The 25,396-nt window shown below is 32.7% G+C and overlaps 1 protein-coding gene across 1 annotated transcript in view; it reads right to left on the bottom strand.

Annotated features, from left to right (window-relative positions):
- The window catches only part of UHRF2 (ubiquitin like with PHD and ring finger domains 2), a 150,461-nt gene that overhangs the window by 13,794 nt on the left and 111,271 nt on the right, over positions 1-25,396 (bottom strand). Inside the window, exons 6-10 of the mRNA XM_074197490.1 lie at positions 13,723-13,909; positions 9,754-9,877; positions 9,129-9,236; positions 7,369-7,473; positions 2,440-2,546 (exon numbers count right to left, since the gene is read on the bottom strand). Coding sequence (XP_074053591.1) covers positions 2,440-2,546; positions 7,369-7,473; positions 9,129-9,236; positions 9,754-9,877; positions 13,723-13,909 — 631 coding nt within the window. The remainder of the gene's footprint in view (positions 1-2,439; positions 2,547-7,368; positions 7,474-9,128; positions 9,237-9,753; positions 9,878-13,722; positions 13,910-25,396) is intronic.

The raw sequence follows: 25,396 nt of genomic DNA, 5'->3' as shown, positions 1-25,396 counted from the left end.
ATGTATCTTCAGTTCTGATATGCCACAGCACAATGAAAGTCTGATATATTCTAATTTTCTTGAAATCTTTATAGGAAACGTAAGTATAATCTTGACGATTACAAATCTGAAAGCATAATTTTCTTAAATGATACAGACTCATTTTATGTATCTGTAGCCACAAAATCTTTTCTTTGCTATAACTTTCTATTTTTTCATGTTACTTGGAATTATTTTAGAATATTAAGATATAATAACAATTGTATTAATAATACAATATATAATATTAATATATACTATTAAATATGTACCAATTCCTTACTCATTACAGTTGGAGTGGAAAAAGAGTAAACATACCAGTAGTCATATGTGCTTTTCCTTTTTTGGTTAATGATAATGGTACCTTAGCCATCTAGCTTTCCCATTGCTTTTTGACAGCAGAGGGCAGTAGTGGTAATTACAACAGAATCAACTAAGGTCATAACTTTAGTCTATTAGTGCTTTTAAAGTGGGAGCTAGAGAGAGGGATATGACTCTTTTGGAAGATACGAATTTCCAAATGATTATTTTTATTGGCTGTGGCAAAGTATATTCAAGATTACTTCTGGTTTAAAGTTCAAAGTTAAGGAACAAGCAATTGAAATCAGATTATCTTTAAGACCTTTTCCAAAATTCTAAAATTCATGAGTATGTTTAGTTTTGTTCTTCAAGTCTCACCAATAAAATCACAGAGGTCAATATCCTAATCATACAAAATCCCAGAAGCCCAAAATGTTCAAATTGGTGAATTTCCTAAAGTTTGATTTTTTTAAATTAATTTTTGGCTAGCCATTTTAAATAAATTTTGTGGTAAATAAAATGTTAAACTTAGCTTTTCTTCTGTCAGATATGAAACTTGAGAAGAATTTAAAGTTAAGTAATAGAAATGGTTTGTAATAAGAGATTTTGTATTATCCAAGTAAAATGATCTTTCTACATGTTTGAAAGAAGGTGTGCTTTTCTGAAGAAAACAAAATAAAAATCTTTGGGAAATTTTTATGAAGATAAATATTCAAAAAAGGATTTAAAACATATAAAAGCAAAACAAAACCCACCATGGAAACAGTCTCAACACTGAAAAAAAAAAGATTATTTTGGCTAAGAAGAAGATATTTTCCAGAAAAAAAAGAAAAACATGTAGGCTCAAACTGTTGCTTGAGAAACACCATCCCTAGCAGATTATTCCTGTGTCCTTGGCTGGTTTAGGAAAAATACAACCTTATTGTCTGGAATAATGTGGAAGGAATTTCTGGAAGGATTACAGGTTCTATATGAATTGTCATATAAATCTTTGAAATCATGTAGATATAAGAATAACAAGTGAAAGAAATTGTCAATTCTAAGCCAAAAAATATAATAATTATTGAAAAGTGGTCAACAATCTGGCTTTTGCTCAGTTACCCACAAAATTCCTTGTTAGAAGATACTTAATAGACAAAGAATTTTATATTTTATTTCTTTATGATAAAATTTCTCATAGTCACTTAGTACTAAAATACTAAACCAATAAGTGATAATAGTCATTTATTTAAACATTTTGCCAAAGTATTTACTTTATCTATTATATGAACTAATATTGGAATGAAAATATCAAATATAAACCAAATAGTTTAAATCTATTAAATAGACTTACCAATACAAAAGAATCTATTAAAATATATTTTCTATAGGCTGAATCATTTAATAACAAAATGATTATGGTCTACATATACAAGTATGTTCAGACATTACATTCAATAGCAACAGAACCTCTGAGGACCCGTTTAATTTTAAAATTCTTCCCTAGATCAATGATATCACAGGTTTGATCTTTATCCCTATCAAAAGGACATTATAATATGGCAATTTCACTTATCAAAAATTCCACTGCATGGATCACATTAAAGTGAGGTTTCAGTTTAGTATACAAAATTATGCAGAACAATTTAGGTAACTAATGTTTATTGGTATTTTTATTTCTACAGTATTTATATATCCAAGAATTCATTCAAGAGTAATGACTACTGGGCTCTAAGTTATTTCACTTGAAAAACAGAATGTAAAACCTTCAAAGAACTTCAAAATATTTCCATGTGCTTTATGTCACTGACTTTTTATAGCCCGAGAAGCAAAGAGAGGGGAAGATGGCTGGGAATCAACTAATGGTGACAATACAAAGTGAAGATTCAGTCTCTAGTTCTAGAATAAGGCAATAGTATTAGTACATTCCTCGTTAGAAAGCAGGGATTCTACAAGATTTTTTCTGAGTTTTCCTAGCACTTAACAAAGTACTAGTAAGTACTTAATGTTTTTCTATTTTAAATGAAAATGCAATTTTATTTTATTTCCAATAGTCAGATATGTATAATGAGGGTTATATTAGAATTCATTTTCATAAAAATGCAAATCTGAATGTCTTAAAAGCTTATGAAATCTCTTTACCTGTTCATATTTGTCAATGTTTGATCAAATGAATGTTCTCCAATTCTTTTATTACCAGAAAGATCTCTACCACCACTTCCAGTATAAGTGAATTCATCGCCTCGGTCCTGTGAAAGAATTATGTTCCATTACAAATGTTTAAGTTAAAATAACATCCAAATTAAAAAAAAAAAAAACCATTCACTGGATTTCTCTTGATAAAACCAGAATATTTAATGACCTATATAGCATGCTACTTAACATATGAGATGAGATAATTTAATAACAACTTAACTCCAAGTTACATCTTGACTAATCCAACTTTACTCCTTCCAAACTTAAAAATACAATTTTTCCCCCCCTTGGGCAAGGCAACAGTGCTAAGTGACTAGTTCAAGGTCATATAGCTAAGGAAGTATCAAAGTATCTGAGCTGATATTTGAACTCAGGTCCTCCTGACTCCAGGTTCAATGCTGTAACCACTATACCAACTAGCTGCCCCCTAAAATATAATGTCTAAACATGGCTGTTCTCTCAAAATAACATTATGGAAGAGGAATATCTAATTGAGATTATACTTAATTCAATATTCATTTATTTTAAATTTAGCAATTACAGAATTGAATATGCAGAATATTGACATTTAGAAAATTCAGCCCTGAAATAGATTTATAAATGTCTTCTACTACTAAAACTTTATATTAAAATTTCAGAGATAGGCAATGGTATCATATCAAACATAATTAACAGTTTCAAAATAAAAGGGCCATATGAAGTCAGAATGGGCAGCTAGGTGCTGGAGTGGATAGAAAGTCAAGCCTATGGTCACAAAGATTTAAGTGCAAATTTGGTCTCAGATTCTCACTAGCTATGTGACCCTGGGCAAGTCACTGAACCACTGTTTGCCTTAATACATTGGAGAAGGAAATGGTTAACTACTCCAGTGTCCAGCCCAATGGAATCCCATATAGCGTCACAAGGAGTAGGACACAACTGAATAATAAGATTCAGGGCAGGTGCATAGAGCACCAGGTCTGGAATTAAGAAGAATTGAACTCAAATATAGCCTCAGGCACTTACCAGTTGTGTGACCTTGGGCAAGTCACTTAACCCTATATAGTTTCATCTGTATCATGAGTTGGAGAAGGAAATAAAAAACTCTTCTAATATCTTTGCCAAGAGAATTCGAAATAGGGTCATGAAGTCACATGTGATTGAAACTAAGTCTCTTCTAGGAAAGTAAACTAATTAAAGTTAGCAATGTAGTTGCTTCATCTAACAGCATATGCAACATTTCACATCTCTAGTTTATTTTTTCTCAAATTTTGATCATAAAAATAATTTAAATGACCAGAAATCTATTTCTCTTCTTCCCACTTCCCAATCAATTAAAAAAGAAAAAATGCTGTGCGTAATTAAAACAAATTTTCCTAAAGGCTTTTACACAAATGTATGTTTGTATATGGGTACATATGTAAGTATACGTGTGTGTGTATGTGTACACACATGCTCAAGTATAAGTAAAGGAGTTTCTCATTCTGTATCATAAATTTATCACTTCTCTGCAAAGGATATGTTTTGTCACTGGTGGCCCATTATCAAGAACAGCCACTGTCCTGATCACAGCTCTTACATCTTTTAACATTGAAAATGTTGTTATTGTATAAATTTATTGGGCTTGTTTTTTTTAAAGTTTAAAACTGAATAATTTTAAAGACTTTTATAAAATGTTAATCTTTTTTTTAAGGATTTACATTTTTTTATTCATTTTGAACTTAAATCCATAAAAATCATATAGAACATTCCTATATATGTACCACAACCTAAACCATAAATTTTTGGTCTTTTTTTTTAGGGTTTTTTTTTTTTTGCAAGGCAAACGGGGTTAAGTGGCTTGCCCAAGGCCACACAGCTAGGTAATTATTAAGTGTCTGAGACCAGATTTGAACCCAGGTACTCCTGACTCCAGGGCCGGTGCTTTATCCACTACGCCACCTAGCTGCCCCTAAGCCATAAATTTTAACTCACACCATTTAATTTTTTTTAATAAAAGATTTTATTTATTTTGAATTTTACAGTTTCCCCCCATCTTGCTTCCCCTCCCCCCCCCCGAGGGCAGTCTGTAAGTCTTTACAATGTTTCCATGGTATATGTTGATCTAAGTTGAATGTGATGAGAGAGAAATCATATCCTTAAGGAAGAAAAATAAAATATAAGAGACAGCAAAATTACATAATAAGATAATGTTTTTTTTTTTTTTTAATTAAAGGTAAGTCCTTGGTCTTTCTTCAAACTCCACAATTCTTTCTCTGGATATGGATGGTATTCTCCATCGCAGATACCCCAAATTATGCCTGATTGTTGCACTGATGGAATGAGCAAGTCCATTAAGGTTGATCACCACCTCATGTTGCTGTTAGGGTGTACAATGTAAAATGTGAATCTTAAAAGTATAATTAAATTAACTTCGGATTTTGCCCAGTTCACTCTATATCCGTTTGTATAAGTTCTTTTATGCCTGAAATTTTTCGATTTCCTCATTTTTTTCTATTTTTCTCTTAAAATATTTTTTATTAAAGATATTATTTGAGTTTTACAATTCCCCCCCCCAATCTTACTTCCCCCCCCCAAGGAAAGCAATCTGTCAGTCTTTACTTTGCTTCCATGTTGTACATTGATCCAGCTTGAGTGTGATGAGAGAGAAATCATATCCTTAAGGAAGAGACAAGAAGTCTAAGAGATCAGACAATAAGATATTTGTTTTTTTCCCCCTAAACTAAAGGGAATAGTCCTTGAACTTTGTTCAAACTCCATGGCTCTTTATCTGGATACAGATGGCACTCTCCTTTGCAGACAGCCCAAAATTGTTCCCGATTGTTGCACTGATGGAATGAGTGAGTCCTTCAAGGTTGATTTATTGTTTTCATTATTGTTTTTTTATTTTTTATTGTTTTTGTTTATTTTTTATTGTTTTTGTTGATTTATTGTATTCATTTATTGTTTTGTTTATTGTCTAGGTCAGCAAAGTGGCAGAGATAATATTAATGTGGATCAAGTTTTTAAATGGATCTTATTGTAAGGTGCCCCCTCCAAAGGTTCTCTGCAAAACTTTCGCTTTGTGGATACTCCAGACAGATATACACACAAATGTATTTGTCCAGGGAATCTGTAACATTGCTAGTAGAAAAGCCCACTCCAGTACCTCTGAAGAAACTCACTATGAAGACTAAAAGACAAATTTTACATAAAAACCTGATCTAATTTCAAATACGTATTATCCTCAAAGAACACATTCTAATTTTATGTGGAAAAAAAATTCAGTTTTAGGATAAAACAACCTTTTCTAGAGAAGAATCAAAGATAATATTTAAAGTCTCTAAAATGTAAAATCTAATTTTCACTTGCTGTTTTGCGATATATTATGGGTTTTATCTATCAATCAAAGTTACTGGGCAGCAATGAGATTTCAAAGAATCCGAGCAGGAATTTGGAGAAAACTATGTCATTGTTATTCCTTTACTAAAAGCCTGCTAATTCTTACTCTTTTATTTATAATACAGAGTAAGTCATTTTGTCTACCAAATCTTCTCCAAATAGATACTTATATTGCTATTTCTAATTAACCCACCAGAAAACTAAGGAAGGAAAGAGAAGTTTTCCATAAGTTATTTTCAGCTGCTTATGATTCTTCAGAACAGGGATCATCTAAATGCAAGGAAAACAATCACAGCAATGGTACTATTTTTATCATTTCTTTTATTCCTTTTCCTTCTTTAAGTATATATATTTCCCCCCCCCCCACATTCCAGGGATGCTGAATTCTTTTATATTTTTTACTTATCTTTTTATAGAAGATATGAAAATCAAGAATTTTTCTCTTACCGCTCAAAACAGGGCGTTAGGAAAAAAACCAATTAACTTAAGAGCAAAGAAATTAACAGTAAATATTCTGCAACCTTCGCATTTTCTTTCTTTCTTTCTTTTTTTTTTTTTTAAAAGATTTTGCAAGGCAATGGGGTTAAGTGGCTTGCCCAAGGCCACATGGCTAGGTAATTATTAAGTGCCTGAAGTCGGATTGAACCCAGGTACTCCTGATTCCAAGGCCGGTGCTCAATTCACTGCGCCACCTAGCCACCCCCAACCTTCACATTTTCTGATGTAAAAACTACCCTTTCATCAAAACAATTCAAAACTGACCTCAGACACTTAATAATTACCTAGCTGTGTGACCTTGGGCAAGTCACGTAGCCCCACTGCCTTGCAAAACCCAAAAAAGAAAAAAATTAAATGTATACAACTGGGTCAGTGTCAAAGAAAATGATTTTTTAAATTATCCAATTAAACTGTTTAATTACTCTAGTTAGATGCAACTTATAGAGAACTACCTTGTAGTGGTAAACATGAATATTAGTGGATGATCAGCTCTTATTCCATTAAGCCTATCAAGCAAAGTCCTTACTAAAGCAAAGTTAATATTTGCTTGAAATATTTATCTTTATAAACTAAACCTAATTCTGTTATTTTTTTCAACTAAAACCACTATTATGCTACTTGGTATGACATTTTCAATTTCATACTCATAGGATTTGTCATAATTACTAAATTTTTCAGATATTTAAGAAATAACTGAATATAATACAAAGTATACTTTATAAAAAAATTTTAACTGAAATATAAACAGTTAATTTAATTTTATTATGGAGTTCATTTTAGCAAATGGTAATAATTAGTGTCAAATTTTCCAAAATGAAATAATTTAATTGAAAGAAGTTCTTTATTCAAAATATTTAAATATAATAGAATTGCAATTAAATTTAATATAAAATAATTCATTCAATTTTCAGTTTGAAACTAAAATCAAAGTGATTTCAATACAATATTCATTTATAAAAATAATGAAAAATCAACTTATTGCTAGAATTAGTCAAGATACTTTTATCTTGGACTTACTACTTCATCCTCAAAACCTCCTGCCAGCACAAGTGAGTATGCTCCATCATTGCTTCGTCCATGAATTCCACCAACATGGGGTCTGTGGACACCTGCTTCGCTCACCTTTAGAATTAAGCAAATAATTAATTGTTTAGAACAAAAATATAACAAATCAAGAACTTGATATTAAACTAATAAGACTCTAGGATGGCGATAGCAGAAATATCTGGAACTGGATAGGCAATTACATTCAATGGTAAAGTTGCATTTGCAAATATATACATACATACATATACATATACATATACATACATATATATATATATATATATATATATATATATATATATATATATATATTAAAAGATATAGATCTGGGGGTATTTAGGACATGATTTCTACCAAATAACAATCCAGCATTTATAAAAAGTAAAAAAATTTTTTTTTGCCTATGTTTAAAATTTAGGAACATCAAAACCATTGAAGAGAAATATTTTATATCACATTCTTTAGGTTTAAAGTAAATATTAAAACTTTTCTAAGAATTTTTAGGCTGGAACTATATACTTGTTTATGTCTTCTTAGGCACAGAATTCAAGAAAGTGATTTTTAATTACATAAAAAAATTGCAAAATCCAATCCAGGATACAAAAGTTTAATAGTTATTCATATGAGCTGGTTTTTACATTGTCCTATTCTACAAAGATCAGATATAGTATTATTTATGCTACACAAGCATAAAATACAAGTACTCAAAATATAATACTTGAAAACTATTCATTTGTGCTATTTAAGTGAACTATCTGGCAGATTTTACTAAAATGATCACAAAGTTAGCACCAGACTAGATAAATGCTGAAAGGCCTAAAACTCAAATGGTGGCCACCAAGTAATGACTTATATAGTCACAACAACCCTCAAAACTAAGGTATGGAGAGGTGTTCCAGCAACAGGTTTTTTTTTTTTTCCTGAAGAAAAGAGGAAAACTAGATTTTAGCAGAGCATTTAGCAAAATCTGGCTTTTATTTTCAGTGAAATAAATCCAGAAATGCTGCAGGGATTATTTTGAAAGCCATGGCAATATGCCAAAAGTTGACAAAGCTTTGCAATCAGAAAAAAAGACAAGCATTCTACTAAATATACAAAATGAAAAATAAATGGGCTCCAGGTAAAAGCTTAGGATTCAGTGATTTATATTAAATTAATCATCAATGTTTCTAAACTATTTTGAAATATAATCACATCCTTACATTATATAGTTTAGGAATTAATAATTCAAAGACATAGATAGCATCATCAAGAAATACTGAACAAGAAGTTGTCTTTAAGTTGAAGTCTTTGAAGTATAAAGTCATAGGTTGCCAATGGGAAAAAGGTAGCTTTAGACTTTTTTTTTAATGATTAAAGATTTTTCTTCACTGACAAATGTAATTTTATTTAAAAAAAAGCACAAGGTTAAACTAAGAATAAATTGATTGAACCTTTCAGAAGAAGGATGCTGGACAGTCATTCTACTCTATTTTCGCATGAATTCCCAAACTCTTAACTTACTTAAGGACTTTTTACAAGTCCAGGTGACCCTAACATAACACACATCTCAATGAGAGGCTTTTACTTTTAAATTAGAATCTACAGCACAAAGTTATACTCCTTTTGAAAAAACCTTTAGATAAATTATATAATTTAAAAGACTGACTTCACTTTTATCAAAAATGGCTGTGGAAGAGATGTCCACTGATTTTCTTTACATGATTCAATATAATTATGAAGCAAATTACCTGAACTCTAAATTTCCATGTGGTTCCAACAGGAACACCCGGTATAGGTCCATAATGGTTAGAAGGAACCAGAGTACACTGCGTAGTTCGACCAACACAGGCCATTCCCTTTATAGTCACAAGACATAAATTCATTACTAGAGTAACCCATTGTGCAAAACTAGTCCTGAAACAAAACTTTCATAATTACTCAATACATATGAAGAACATAATTTTAATGTTAATACATTAAAGTTGGGCTACAATCCTAAACTTTTAATCTTTTCTATAATTCACTATTTCTAAATGGGGCAGTTAGGTGGCACAGTGAATAAATTGCTGAACTTGGAATTAGGAAGACTACTCTTGTGAGTTCATATCTGGTCTCAGACACAAGCTATGTGACCCTGGACAAGTACTTAACCCTGATTGCCTTAGTTTCCTCATCTGTAAAATGAGCAGGTGAAAGAAATGGAAACCACTCCAGTATCTTTGCCAAGAAAACCCCAAGTGAGGTCATGAAGAGTCAGACAAAACTAAAAAACAACTTAAAATTTCTAAATGCAGAGATGATTATTAGGTAGTAAATTGTCAGGAAAAATATCAACATAATTTTAGAAGTACAAAAAGCTATTATTCTCTTTACCTTGCCCCAGTCTCTATGGCTTTCAGTACTAGCAGATGGCATCTTTGCTTTCTTTTTACTCTGTTTGAGTTTTTCGCCAGCTTTTACAACTTCATTTGAATCAATTTTACAGGAAGGACAATACCTTAAAAAAAAAAAAGCAGGGGTAGAGCTGTAAAAGTTTGATATATTTGGTGTTGAAAAAAAACCCCAGCAGTTAACTGCTGTAACAGAATAAATAGAACAAATTTCTTTATTTTGACAATTATGCCATAGTAAGCATATAGCAAATAAGTGATTTCTGATATTAAAGAATTAAACCAATTTCTTTCCAAAAAATTTACATATTTAAGTCAGACAAATAAAAACATTCCATTAGAATAATTCAAATCCTTAAAAATAGACATGACTATAAAAATATCAAACCTTCATAAAATAATTAATTTTTAAAAAGTCAGAAAGTATTTAACAATAAAACACTGCTATTATAATGCAGCAATCCCTGGACATGTCCTACAAAACCAAGATAATTCTTTGTTGTATTTATTGTAATGGGATTTTATATAGATTACCCAATGAGCTTTTGGAAGCCCCAAAGGATAGTTTTAAGCTAGAAAAATTCTATTCTACTCAGTCCAGCTTTGTTTATTGTTGAAAAACAAACAAGCAAACCAAAAAACCCCCCCCCAAAACTATCAGCAACCTACATAGTGTAAAAACCCTATTTCCCAAGGCTAAAATAACTGGGTTCATAAGTTTTTTTTCCCCTAGAAGCCCTAAGCAAACTGTCAGTTTCATTAAGGTTAGGAAGGTTTCCATATAATATTATCTCTTAAAGTTTGAGGGAATCAAAAAACTCTAACCAAATAACTTCTATTTTTTAAATAATATCAGCTATCTAGAGACATGAAAAAGAGAGTATTACTGTTTTAGGATCTCCTGTCCTCAATAAGAGAATAATTAACAAGAATAAATCTGGCTTTGGAATGAGCAGTAGCAATGTGAGTACTTCAGGTCCATGATGTTATCTTTGATAGGACAGGTTCATAGGGTGACAATTCTTGAGCTAGAAGGATCCTTAGAAGACTTCTACTCCAATCCCTTCATTTTACAGATGAAGAAACTGAGGACCAGAGCAGTAAATTTATTTGCCCAAGGTCACTCAGGTAATAAGTGGCAGGGTCAGGAAATGACCCAAGATCTTATAGTTCCAAATTCATGGTCCTTTCCATTGTGCTAAGCTAAACTTGATATTTCATTACTTTGAGGGAATAGCACTGTGCAAATGATTTCAAATGATCACATTTCAAAAGCTCTGAAGAATCATGGGGTAAGTTGTTTCAGTTTGGGGGGCTCTGACCTTAACTCCAGCATAAATATGGCTTTATATACCTAGCTTAAAAGTTTACAATGAACAATTCATGATTTCTGAAACTGTTATTTGCTCTTTAGTTATAAGGACTGACCAGTCAGTAGACATGCAGTCTTAATTAAACTAAGCTGAATCAAATGATGTTTACTTGACATGGAAACGTTATTTTTAGTACTGAAAATTAACATGATCATTTTTAACTTAATTAACTTCATCTTATGGAAAAACTTTAATTAAAGTTGGTTAGAAATCCAAGCAGCAATGAAGATGACCACTCAATTATCAGCATGGCATATATCAAGTTACACTCTACCCCAATGTAAACAACCAGAAATCAAAGACACTATTTGAAATGAGTATTTTCTAAAATGGGTCAGAATTAATGATATTAAGGACTCCTTAAGACCTGCCATCTCAGGATGATATCACAATCTTGAAAGAAAAATACATCCCTTGAAGAAAAGAAGAAATAATACAAAGCCTACACAGTGTATATGAGAATTAACAAAGGAAACCTGCTAAAGTGAAAAAAATTTTTTGGAGTAATCAAAAGATGTAAAAGTGACAGAAATTTTCATTCTTCCCTGGTTGAAGTCATTTTTTCCATCTTGTGAAAAATAGGGAAAAATCTATCTTTTGAAGATGTCCTAACAAAGTAATACAGGAATTTTTTTTTGTTTTAAAAAGATTTATGCTACAGTACCTTTTTTTTGAATCAGTGATTATCTCACATTCATTTGTCTACTCACTCAACAAATATAAGCCATCATATTTTTATTGAATAAGACATATTTCACTTACTCTGAACTATAATGTCCATTACCAGAAATTATTTTTGTATGGGTCACTTAACTAATAATGTAGTTATCAAGTCTGTCATTTTTTTTCTTCTGCATTCCTTTCCTCTTTTAAAAAAAAATACTTCCTCACTTTTCTAATAGCAGTTAGACTCATTTAACTAGTCCAGAAGAATGTTCACTTTTTTCAGGGTAGAAAGAGATTTTTTTATTTTGTCTTTTTTTATGTTAGGATTTAGCATAGTGCTTTTAGAGTAAGTAGATACTTAATACAAACTCCCTGATATGAATTCAATTAACCTCAATACATTTTTCATTTTTTTCCAACTGTTTTTCTCTTCTCAGCTTATAAAGAATTGTTTGTACCTCAGCACTTAGACCTAACAAGGGTATGATTAATCAATAAGCCTTTATTGTTTACTGTATGTCCAGAAGAGTGTGGTACACTGGTAAGATCAAGTCAAAATCAAAGTCCCTGCCGTCAAGAGGCTTCTATTCCAAGGGGAAGACAACATGGATTCACATGAAGGGGAATGTCCTCTTCCTACCCTATCCCTCTCAAGTTGATAAAATCAGTTACTAGATCTAAGCATCTGTATGTATCTCTGATCCAGTCCCAAAGGGAACAAACAAGAGTTGATTGGGCTGAAAACTAGTCAGTTGAAAGCCTAGAGGACACCAAACCTCATGGGGTGATAGGTCGGAGTCAGTCTGAGGTTGGGGAAGTGTTTATCTCCAGGGGACCACTGTGAACACCATATTATACTACTGAGATAGAGGGGAAGTCTTCCTAAACACACAGAAGTATAACTGTAATATACAATGAAGTTTGGAGGCGAACATTCTACTTATGTGGGACAGTAAATGCAAAGGTTTGGAGATGAGTATTATATTCAGAGCATCACTTACTACCCCTCTTCAGACTTACTCTTTCTGCCAGTCTATGCCATATCTTCTTGTTTTTTTTGGGGGGGGCTGAGGAAGAAAGGTAATTTTTCTTAAGCCTTTTATTTTAACATCACCATTCTTGCAGAATTCTACTCTGCCACTCATTCACCCCTACTTCTCCTGTCATAAACACTTCTTTATAATAAAGGAAAACAGCTAAGAAAAACCAGTAGATACTTTGACCACTTCTGGAAGTATAGGCCCTCCCCCATCCACCAAAAGGAACAAGGTTTGGCCTTCTCTCATCTTCATCACCTCAGCTTTTCTAGGCAACACTCCTAGTGTGGTTAGTTTTTCTTTTTAAACCTAGTTTTTGCCAGTGTGCTAGTTCACAAAACAATGTTTTAGAAACAGGGAAAACAAGTGTATGAAGAAGAATAGCAAGATGGGGCGAATGGTGCCATTAACCTGTGTGTTTACCAACACATTGTTCTTGTTTCTACTTCTCAAAGTTATCTAGGAACTTCAATATGAACAATCTAACAGTGACACAAAGATTTCTTTACACACAACACAAAAAGATTCAGAATTAGAAGGGTTCTTGAAAGACATTTTGTTCAACCTCCTTTATGCATATGAGGAAACTGAATCTCAGAGAAAAGACTTAATGACATGTTAAAAAAAATAGACACAATTACCAAAGATGCTATTATTAAATCTCGGAGAAACTAGATAAATAGAAAGGATGAATTTTTGTGATAATAGGTATATGTATACACATGCAGAGATATACCATATAAGTAATGAATGAAAGACCTAACATTAATCATTAGCTAATACAAGTACTTGCATGATATACAATTCTACTCTGAAATTCCAATATATTCCTTGTGCCCTATACTTTTCTAGTCTTAGAAATGTTGGCATATTTACCAGTCTTCATCTTCTGGAATCTTGCTTAGAGGAGGAGTCAGGCAATAGATATGATAAGCCATATTACACTCATCACAGAGAAGCTGCTTGTGTGCTTCTTGTTTGCCACCACATAAACAACAGGAACAAAAACGGCATTCCTTATCTGGGTCTGCATTACAGTGTTTGCATTCAGGACCACTCTTTCCTGTTACGAAAGAAAATCGTAGCAGGTTCAGGCTTAAAAATATGCTTTTATCAGTAAATGTTTATAAATAATACATAGAAAAAAATTTGCTCAAAAGGAAAAATACTGAGTTTGGATATTATCATAAGAATATAATAGAAAAAGTAAACCTTCCCTGTGCCTTTTCTACCTTAGTGTTAATGTTTACTGGCCAAACCTGAGAAGCATAGTACATGACAAGGTTGATTTTGAGTTTAAAAATACCTCATATTTGGTGACAGCAAAAAGGAAGATGTATATGTTGCATAGTAACATCAGTGATTATGATACTTAAGACTATAGGGGCACAAACAACTCCAAGACAAAACACTTCTTTTCAATAAGCTTTCCTTGGACATAAATAGCTAATAATTAAAAAATAGAATACACTAAGTATAAATGGCATGAAGCAAACAATCAATGAAGACTACACGTTATGAAATAACAATCTTAAAGATAGTTTTATATCATCATACAAAACAGATACTCTCATGTCGCTATCAAAAATATGTAGCAGGGTTTACAAATTATTGCTCTAAATTTATTTTGCTCTTTCACAAACAATTCTTAGATGCTTATAAGACACATATTAAACAAGCTTAGGCCACAAAACAAAATTTAGATAACTGGAAAAAGCAATTTTTCTCTATCTAATGTCATCTTTAATTCTTCAAGCCTAGAAGGCTATTTCTATAATAAACTTCTAAGTTGAAATAATCTATTTTCTTAGATCCAGTGAAATTATAAAATCCAGTGAAATATGTAAAATTATAAAATGCTATTTTAATTTCATTTTATAAACACAAAAATCCACAAGATTACAGAATTTTTTAGATAATGAAGTCTCTATTTTCTGCTAGGATGGTTCAATTTTGATTTATTTTGATTTTTTACAAGATTATAACTGCCCAAACTTTAAATGGTCTCACATTCCTCAGAAAATATTGATCCAACAATCACTTATGTGTACTATGGCCAAGGCACTTTGTTAAGTGCCAGGGATAGAAAGTTAATGGCTCTTGCCCTGAAGGTTACTTTCTACTGTAGAAAATAAATACGTAAATAAATATATACAAAATAAATGTATGAGAAATTTTATTGGAGAGAAAGGGTCCTATTAGTTGGGGTAATCAGAAAAAGACTCCATTAAAGAAGGAAATTGAACAGAGTTCTGAATAAGAATAACACAGGATTTTAAGAAGCAGAAAGAAGGAAAACATTCTGTACATTTGGAGTTCACTGTTTCACTTTTTTTTAATCTCTGTATACCAAAATGTTCATGTTTTTTGAAGAGTGTTAAGTTTATAATAAAAATCAAAATACTGATATGGTAGGTAAGTTGATGATATCCCTATGAGGTATATTTTCCATGCTACTTTACTGAGATACTTATGAAAAATACAACGAATTTATAATATGCTCTGATCAGCTGATCCAAAGATTTTAGATATCTAGGAGCAGTGGAAAGAGCTGGAGAAATTTTCTCATGAAGGTGGTGTCAAATTCCCATGTTTCTTCCCAAATTTTGAAAGGCTATATGAATATCAACATTAATATTACTGTCTTTTCCCTCTCATATTATTCAATGGGATTCAAATAGAAGAAACAGTACTTTCCTCCTACCTGTTTAACTACAGGCTTAATGGTTAAACTCTATGGGGACCTTTAAGAGCTTTATGACATGTTATATGCTTCTATGCTTCAAGTTATGGTGGAGGATAAAGTAATCTTAAAATAAAAGAAAAAAGTGTTCAAATCAGAAACAGAAAAGTCAAAAGATATGAAGAAGTTGAAGGGAATCCAGTCCTGTGTCAGGAAGCCAAAAGGATGTAGAAAAGAAATTCTGGAAGACTATGGACTGGTCTGGGTTAAATAATAGATTTTAAAAAAGCAGAGTCTGTTTCTGAGCATGAAGTAGCTCAGCTGCTAACTGCTTTAAGGAATGAAGATGTGGCTATATGGATATTGACAGGTATGAAATTATACATTAAGTCTCTTAAGAGAAAAATCAGTAAGAGATGATTGATACGCTAAGGAAAGGTATGATACACTTCTTTGTCAGTCTGAAATCAGAGAGAGGACTGTCATGTTCTGGGATTATTTAGGACATGATAGAGAATTCTCCACTTTGCCAAACTCATTATCTAATATCCAATTCTGCTAACTGATGACACAAACTTTCATAACATATGAAACTAGATAATACACATCATAAAATAAATAACTGAACTGCTGTTCATAAAAATTAAGTGATATCAGTAAAAAAAAGATGTATTAGTAAAGGAGAAATAAAATAGAACAAGAAATCTGCTGAAAATGTAAACTAAAATATTCAATGAACATAGTACAGAGGAAAGAGAGCTAGATTTGGATTCAGGAGACCAGAATTTGAGTTCTGTCTTTGTCACCTATTTGCTTTGTAACCCTGGACACTTAATGCTCGGCTTCAGTTTCCTGATCTGTAACATAAGAACAGTATGATTTATAGCAGCGAACTCATGGGGTCATTATGGGATCAAATATAAAATGTAAATAAAGAGCTTTGCAAATTTTAAAAGGCTGTATGAATGTCAACTAATATTATCATTAATATTGTCTTTTCCCTCTCATATTATTCAGTGGGATTTAAGTAGAAATGACCCTGGAAAAAGTCAGCTATTATTATTCTTTTATATTCAACATTCTAAGGAGTATCAAACAGATTTATAAAACATGATTTTTTTTAAAGGTTTTTGCAAGGCAAATGGGGTTAAGTGGCTTGCCCAAGGCCACACAGCTACATAATTATTAAGTGTCTGAGACCGGATGTGAACCCAGGTACTCCTGACTCCAGGGCTGGTGCTTTATCCACTGCGCCACCTAGCTGCCCCTAAAACATGATTTTTGCTGATGAATTAAAGTATCAGGAAGGAAGTACATTTATTCTCTGTAGACTTCCTGAGGGCATCCTTGGTACAACTTTGCTAGCAAGTAGGACAACAGAGAATGTATTTACAGGCAGAAGCTATACCACAGATACTTATTTCACCTAGCTCAGTTATGAATACTTAGTATGATGAAATCTATTAAATATAATCTTAAGAGTTGATGAAGCCATGTGATCATGGATAAGAGTTTTGGTCTGGGATAATGGTCTAGTTGTAATAGAGTTTACTGGTTAATTTCTCTAGGATATTTTGAGGTCTGTATTGTAATTTGGAGGTTTGACATTTGTCATTCCATGAAAAGATGGTGAATATCTAAGGTTGAAGGCTGGGTTGAGTCTTAGTGATAATACTTTGTAAACTTTTATCATCTGCAGAAATAATATTGTATTTTTTTAACTTATCCTGTGTAATTTTTATTTCTTTCATTAAGTCTGAGCAACTTGAGGAAAAACCTTCTATAGCAATAGTAGGTAGTGCTCATGTTGTACTTTAGGATTTGTAAAAACTTTTACATGTCAAATCATTTGATTTCCCCAACAACACTGCCAAGTAAATGTAACTATCCTCACTATACAGATGAGAAAAGTGAGACAGAGAGATTAAGTGAATTATCCACAGAATGATTGAATCCTGAAATAGGATTCTAACTTGGGCTTTCCCAACTTCAGGTCCTGCATTCTAGACACTATTATCTTGCTACCTGTAGTATGTTAGCTGTGACTACTGTAGAATAGCCATCATAAGCTCTTTCACTTTCACAAACAAATCTCTGATTCAGTTATTTGTTGATATTTCTTTCTCAATATTATTATTGACTTGATTTAAGTATGTATTGCCCATTGAGGGTCTTTAGATTTTCTTCTAGGACAGGGCTGTCCAATCCTATTTTAAAAGTTTTTATTGAAACAACAGATAATATATTTTGATTTGGCATTTTAGTGGGAGCTCTGCAGTAACTCAGCATCATTTCCTAAAGCATTTATAGTGAACCCACAGGGAGCTGCTTAAAATTGCACTGTGGGCTACATTTTAGACAGTCTTATTCTAGGATGGTAACAATTTAATAAGTTTCATTCAGACACAAAACATTTTTTGACTAAGTACCATATACCTATTATCAGTCTTTAATATTGATTGGCCAAATGACATCTACTTTCCCAAAAATTTTTTTGACCTATTTATTACATGTTCTAAGAATTTCATACAGTCTCCTTTCCTCCTTTTTTGTAAGAAAATGCTTTTCTTTAAGAAAGATTTTTATTTATTTTGAATTTTATAATTTTCCCCCTAATCTTGCTTCCCTCCCCCCAGAAGGCAGTCTCTGTTAGTCTTTACATTGTTTCCAAGGTTTAATGGCTTCTTATCTCATTTAGAATGTTTTATATTTTATTAATACCGTGAAATTTTGATTAAGATACTTTCTGAATCTGCTTTAAAGTTTCCAAGGTTTACATGAAGGATGGGAGATATTAAACTGATCATCTTTCCTATTTAGCTTTGATTTCAGGCTGCCAGTAAGATTTATAATGTATTCAGTTAGCCTCCTTCTTCTTAATATTTTTATGCTATCTTTGTGAAAATACCATTTTCATGACTATTATCATTAATATTATTGTTCAGCTAAAAGACAAAACAGCAGATGTGGTGTAAGCAGTGAAATAAGATCAAAGAACAACTCAACTGAAAGCAGAGAGCTTAGAAAGATCATTTATAAATCAATGGATTCACTTAAAAATGTGAATGTTTCAGGAAATCTCCCCTCCCCACCATGCCCGAATTGCTGACATTTCAGGAACAAAATCTAGACTAGTGGAACTGGGGAGATGCTAACAAGAAGAACTAGCATAATCAGCTCACTTGAATACACTTTCAAATTCCTGAGTTACATTGATAAAGAGATAATTATTGCAAGCAATTGAGAAGGACAATATTAGGAGATTCTAGTTTAAATTCAAACCAGAATTGTTTATTGAATATGAGAAATGACAGGAAAAATTAAGTATGTTGAAAATAAATTGTTATTAAATTAAATATTATTTATGTTATACTTGAAATTGGACTACATTCTAGAATAAACTACCCTATTAATAATTATAGGAAGGGGAAAATTAATATTCAAATCTCTAGAATACATTCAAGAATTTCTTCACGAAAATGCATGCTTTGAAATGTAAATTAATCTTAAAGCAGGACTTCTACAAAAGAAAAGGAAACTTGACAAAATTAGGACTTTCAATATGCAAATGAATTGTCATATAAAGTAAAGTCTCTTGAAAACTCTGCATCACAAAAAGGAATTAAATGTAAAAAGTTACAAAAGATTATTAAAACTACAATCTAAATATTAAGAACTGTAGTTGCCCCAAGATGTTTAGGGCAAGATAATGACAAAAATGTCATCATCAGAAGAATATCAAAGCAAAAATTTTTTTGGCTTGGATTCAACTAACAAATATATGTCAGAGTATCTTCAGAAAGGAAAACAAAAGAGCAACAACAAGCCCATCTGGATTGGCTTGAATGGTCACTAATGAGTTTGGGAGAGGGAGAACAAAATTAAATAATGAAATATACTTAAAATGACAACAATAAACTAATGAATAAAGGAATTATTTGATAGCGAATATCATAAGTAGTAAAAAAATCAGGTCTGGGAAAAAGCTGATAAACCTAGTGTTGAAGCTCCCATCTAAAAATAATGACCAGGAAGCTAAAAACACTGAAAAATTTAAAAGATAACACCAGAAATTTAGAGATTTGTAAAAAGAGCTATGCAATGGAATTTTATGTGTCTGACTAGTCAATAAAAGAGACTGGATCAGTTCTGGTGCAATGGATAATTACTGTGCAAAAGAATATGTGAATGCTCTATGTGAAGAATTCAAAGAAATCTAGAAAGACTTAGATGAAGTGATGTAGAATAAAGTAGAATCAAAAGCATTTTTATATACTTTATGAAGAAAGTCAATAACACCTCCCCAGTCAATTTTAATTATAAAGAAAATATGTTCAAAAGGCATCAAAAAATACAATAATTTAGTGCTTTTTGAACTCAATATACATATTTTGCTCTGGTGTTAATAAACAAATGTGCACAAAAGCATAATCATGTACAATGCTTTTTGATTTTTTTTTTACTTTTCAAATGTTATTTATATATTTGAATACTTGTACTTGTTAAAGTTCAAAGTTACATGTTCTTTAAAAAAGTGAACAGCTAGGTGGCACAGTAGATAGAACATTGGCCCTGGAGTCAGGAGGACCTGAGATCAAATCCAGTGTCAAACACTTAATAATTACCTAGCTGCATGACCTTGGATAAGTCACTTAACTCTGTCTTGCAAAAAAAAAAAAAGATAGTATCTGAGAATGGGCTTTGTATTTTGGGATCAAGGTTTAAAAAAAAGAAATTGGCTCTTAATCACACATGGAGTTAACAACAAAATCTTATATGTATACACACATTTGTGGGTATGCATACACATCTGCATCTACATGCATAATGAACATTCACATACTTCAATAAAAATCACATATATAGCTATCTATCCTATATATCCTTTGTGTGTAGTCCACTATTGGTTAAGAGCTCTGATCCAAAAACATAAATCCTATTCTCAAATATCATCTTTTTCAAAGCATGTAAATTTAAATTGCTACTGATAAATATATACATATGAAATATATATACACATTATACATGTGTGCATATACAATATATACACATATCTGTGTATGAATATTTGCATGGAGTCTGAAAAACTGAATTGAAAGAACTTTAAATTAAAAAAGTTAAGGGAAGGGGGAGGCTAGGTGGCGCAGTGGATAGAGCATGGCCCTGGAGTCAGGAGAACCTGAGTTCAAATCCAGCTTCAGACATTAAATTACCTAGTTATGAGACCTTGGGCAAATCACTTAACCCCACTGCCCCCCCCCCCAATAAAGTTAAGGGGAAGGAGAAAAAGTAAGTTTCTACTGCTAGAAAAAAAGCAATATACATCTCCAATAATTCACAGGTATATGAGAGAAATTCACTGCAGAAACTAGCATCAATAAATCCAAAGAAAAACAATTCAAAAAAGGCAGTAATAGGACCCACAGTTTCAGATAACTGCACAAATGACACAGAAATAAAAAGAGGCCACATGGTATAATGGATAGAGAGCTGGCCCCAAAGTAATCTCTCCATGTTCCATGTTCTAAGTATGCAAGTTGCAGAGAAGATGCCAACCTTCATTGGCAAATGAAGTTTCTATTCCTGAAACCTGTGAAAAACAAGGCAAGCTAGCGATACTCATCCACCCAGGCAAACTGTAATTTCTATATCAATGAGATTTGGACAGAACCTATAACTGACACGTGGCTTTGAAAGCAAACATTATTTAAAGTAACTTTGTTAAAATGGAGTGAGAAAGATAAACATGAAGATACATTGACATTAAGGAATTCAGGGGCCAGAGGGCAGAACAAGGTGTTGCGTGAAGCATGTCTGGTGAAGAGTAACATTGTGGGAAACAGAAACACTGATATTCTTGGGACAAACTAGGACAAGAGGAGAAAACAGACAAGGATCCAGGAAACAAAGTACAAGTCTGTATCCGACAACATCAGCTTTTCTCTGTAGTCTTTATGGAGACCTTCCTTACACTATACATCTCTTTGCCAGAGTAATAAATTAGTAATCTCCTGACTTGCTTTACTAATAATTTTATCCACTCAAAGGTGGAGAGGATTTTTAATCCCATCCATGATTTAACAGACAAGAAAGAATTTGTTGCTGAAATAAAGTGATGAGAACTTTGTAAAGTTAGTACTAGACAGACTAACAAAACATCTTAACCTCTGCTCTCTCTGTATTAGTTCATCACAAATGCCATGGATTAAGTTTTTGGGAAAAGTGAAAGATTGGAGAAGGGGATAACACAGCTGTTCAGGATGAATAAACAACAGCAAGGACATAACTCTTCTTTTTTTTTTCCCTTTCCATTTTGTGCAAGGCAGAATTATATTTGAGCTTAACAGGATAGCACTAAAACAAGCAGGTAGTTGAAATTCAACATAATCTGACAAATAGTAAGAATGCTTCTGCCTGTCTTTTGTGAATTGAAGCCCAAATGTCCAAAAGAACTACATTCTAGGAAAAGAACTTTCTAATTCACTACTATAAAAGCCTGCAAGACTGTAGAAAATGAGAAACATACCAAAGGATGGTGATTTGGCCTAAATGGATAGTCAAAATCATTAGAATCAGACTTTAGTGGGAAGATTTATCTATCTCAGAACTAGAGAGCTAAGACTCAGCAGCCCTGAGGCAACTAGCAAAAGGAGAAAGAAGGAGAACTAAGTAGAGGCAAAAGACTACTGGAACAAAACAGGACTGCTCTAATAATCTTTGGGCTTCCATCTAGATCAAACTAATGACACCAGAAAAATTCTCCTATTTGTAATCTACTTTGCAGGGTCTTTACTGGGACTTCTCTTTGCTGGTGACATCAGCTTTTCTCTGTACAAAGTTTTCATTCTGCTCCTATGCTGTGCTTCTTAGTTTCAGTTCTGTTGCTTCCATATTTCAAATATAGTCCCTACATATGCTTTCATATCCACAGCAAAACAGTCTCATTTCACTATGGTAGAGTCAAGAACACATATGGCTTCAGTTATTGGAACACCATCAATCCAAATATCAATAACCTGGAAAGTACACAAAAGGAAAGTAAAGGGTCTTCAGATCATAATCTGAGAACTGATTGAAGAACCTGGGGATTTTTAACCAGGTGAGGATAAAACATAAAGAAAAACTATTGCTGTTTCTATGTAATTAATTAAAGAGTTTTAGTATTTGCTATTAGAGGCAGCCAGGTGAGACAATGAGTCTGGAGTTAGAAAGATCTAAGTACAAAGGAAGCCTCACTCTTAATTAGCTGTGAGCTCCTGAGCAAGTCACTTAATGTACATTGGCCTCAGTTTTCTTGGAATGTATGAAATGAAAATAGTTAAATATAAAAGAGCATTTGCTAAGGCTGTTCTGAGGCAAAAATCAGATATTTTTTAAAGCACTTAGCATATCTGATACATAGGAGCTTAATAAATGTTTAGTTCCTTCTAATAAGTACTTGACAAATACCAAGATCAACAACATTCCAAGACTTATGATGAAATTCTAATAGGAAGCTGCCTACCTCCTGATAGCGAAATATTGGACCTAGAGTGGATCATGGCATCTTTCCATGGACATGGCCAATGTAAGAACTTGTTTTTGCTTAACTTCAACAACTTTTTAAAGCGAGTCTTGCTTTCTGATGTAAAAGATTGATTAGATTTGTTCTGCTTGACTACAGAAAGCAGAATTAGGGACAAGTGATAGGAGCTTAAAATAGGCATATTTAGGCTTGATATATAAAAAACAAAACAAAAAATTCTTAACCAAATATAATTATGGTTTGCTCTGTAAAAGTCTTTAAACAAAGACTAGATGAGCACTTGCACTTTTTTTTTTAAGTTTTTGCAAGGCAATGGAGTTAAGTGGCTTGCCCAAGGCCACACGGCTAGGTAATTATTAAGTGTCTGAGGCTGGATTTGATCTCAGGTACTCCTGACTCCAGGGCCGGTGCTCTAATCCACTGCGCCACCTAGCTACCCCTGTAGAATATGCTTATAGAATAGTTTTTATTAATATGTTCATATTTTGAATTGAATTAGATAAGCTAGGGATTTCCTACCAAATGTAAAATTTTGTGATACACGAAATGCCAGTTTAGGGGCAAAAACTCTACCAAGATTCAAAGAATAAATGAAAACAACCACCGTGTCAGTGTGTAATTCCAGACTAGAATCTGATCTCAACTCACAGGATGTCATTTTTCCTTTCTCAGTAAGATCTTCTTTCTTGACTTGAGAATATGCAACTTCTCCAAAAGAATATTTTGTGTAAGGGGCGGCTAGGTGGCACAATGGATAGGGCACCGGCCCTGGAGTCAGGAGTACCTGAGTTCAAATCCGACCTCAGACATTTAATAATTACCTAGCCGTGTGGCCTTGGGCAAGCCACTTAACCCCATTGCCTTGCAAAAAAATAAACCCCTAAAAAAATATTTTGTGTAGCTACTAATTCATTTACTTAGAAAAGAAACAAATGTTCTGCAGCAAAAAACTAGAATATTGTTGAAGAGAAAAGAACCACAGAATACTTCTAATTTATATCTACATGAACATAGATTTAAAACTGGAATAACAAATACCTGGCATTTCTATAGCAGTTATTGTATTTTAGACACGATAAAATACTTTATAATTATTCTCTCATTTGATTCTCACAATTCCCCTGGGAGGTAAATATTATTATCCCCATTTTATAGATGATAAAACTGAGGCAAACAGAGGTAAAGTGACTTGACCAGGATCACAATGCTCCTAAATGTCTAAAACTGAATTTGAACTCATGTCTTCCAGATTCCAAACCTAGTAATAAGAGGGCATCTAGCTGAAACCCTTCATTGACACTAAGACAGGTTAAATGACTCAACTAACTTGCTTATCTTTACACAGTTCCTGAGTATGAGAGGCAGTACTCGACACCAAATCTTCCTAACTCCAAGTCCTCTATTTAATCAGTGCCCTATTAGGTCTGATTCTGAGGCAATGTTCCTTTATAGTTCTAATATTCCCAGTTGTATTTTTCCTACAAGTTTCCTCTCCTCCCTCTACCCTTCCTCCTCTGTTTCCAACTCCAATATTGAATATGCATACTCTTTCTTCCCCTTTCATAAATGCTGGCTCTCTTCCCCCACTGTTTTCCCATGCATTTTCATTATCTACCATTGTTACTGGTAGAACCCAAGTTACCCACTCTTTATCTTAAAAAAATATATATAGTGCCAATACCATTTTGTCTTATGCCTTGCATTTCAAAAATCTTGTCCTGTTAAAGTTTGTTAATCTCAATTTGTTGCCGTATCACTTCAATATTTTTTTTTTAATCTTTGTGGAATATAACTTGCTTGAGGGCCATTTCATGTTTTTCTCTGTATCTACCAAACTGTACATGTGTAAAACATATCTTTTGCTGAACTGTATCCACCTCATACCTTTTGACAAGCTTTAAATGTACAAAGCCAAAAAAATCCTTACTTTAAGAAACTGAGCACAGATGATGTCTAAGAGGAAAACTGGTGACCTGACAAAATTACTAAAATAATTTATTTTTTTAAGCACAAGTGCAAGTTATACACTAAATTTAACTCAACAGCCAAATATCTGATGACACTAGCACTACCTTGCCTTTAGAGCTCCCTAATGTTATGCTAGGACAATGTACAAATTCACAGACTCTTCAAGCCCCACTGCCTGCTTGCTGTTCTTTGTATAGGGCATTACTAACTCTTGCTTCAGGGAACAGGAATGTATTCTCTCCTCACTTACTCTTCTGGGCATTTCAGCTTCCTTTAAGGCTCAACTCATTTGCCCCTTTTTATCCAACACCTTTCTGGATTTTCCCAGTTGCTACTGTTATTGACCTGCCTTTCTATGGATATGTTTTATATTT

This window comes from Macrotis lagotis, chromosome 8 (genome assembly GCF_037893015.1).
Source record: "Macrotis lagotis isolate mMagLag1 chromosome 8, bilby.v1.9.chrom.fasta, whole genome shotgun sequence".
NCBI lineage: Eukaryota > Metazoa > Chordata > Mammalia > Peramelemorphia > Peramelidae > Macrotis > Macrotis lagotis.
The sequence above is the reverse complement of the archived record's forward strand: the minus strand, read 5'-3'. Positions and strand labels throughout refer to the sequence as shown.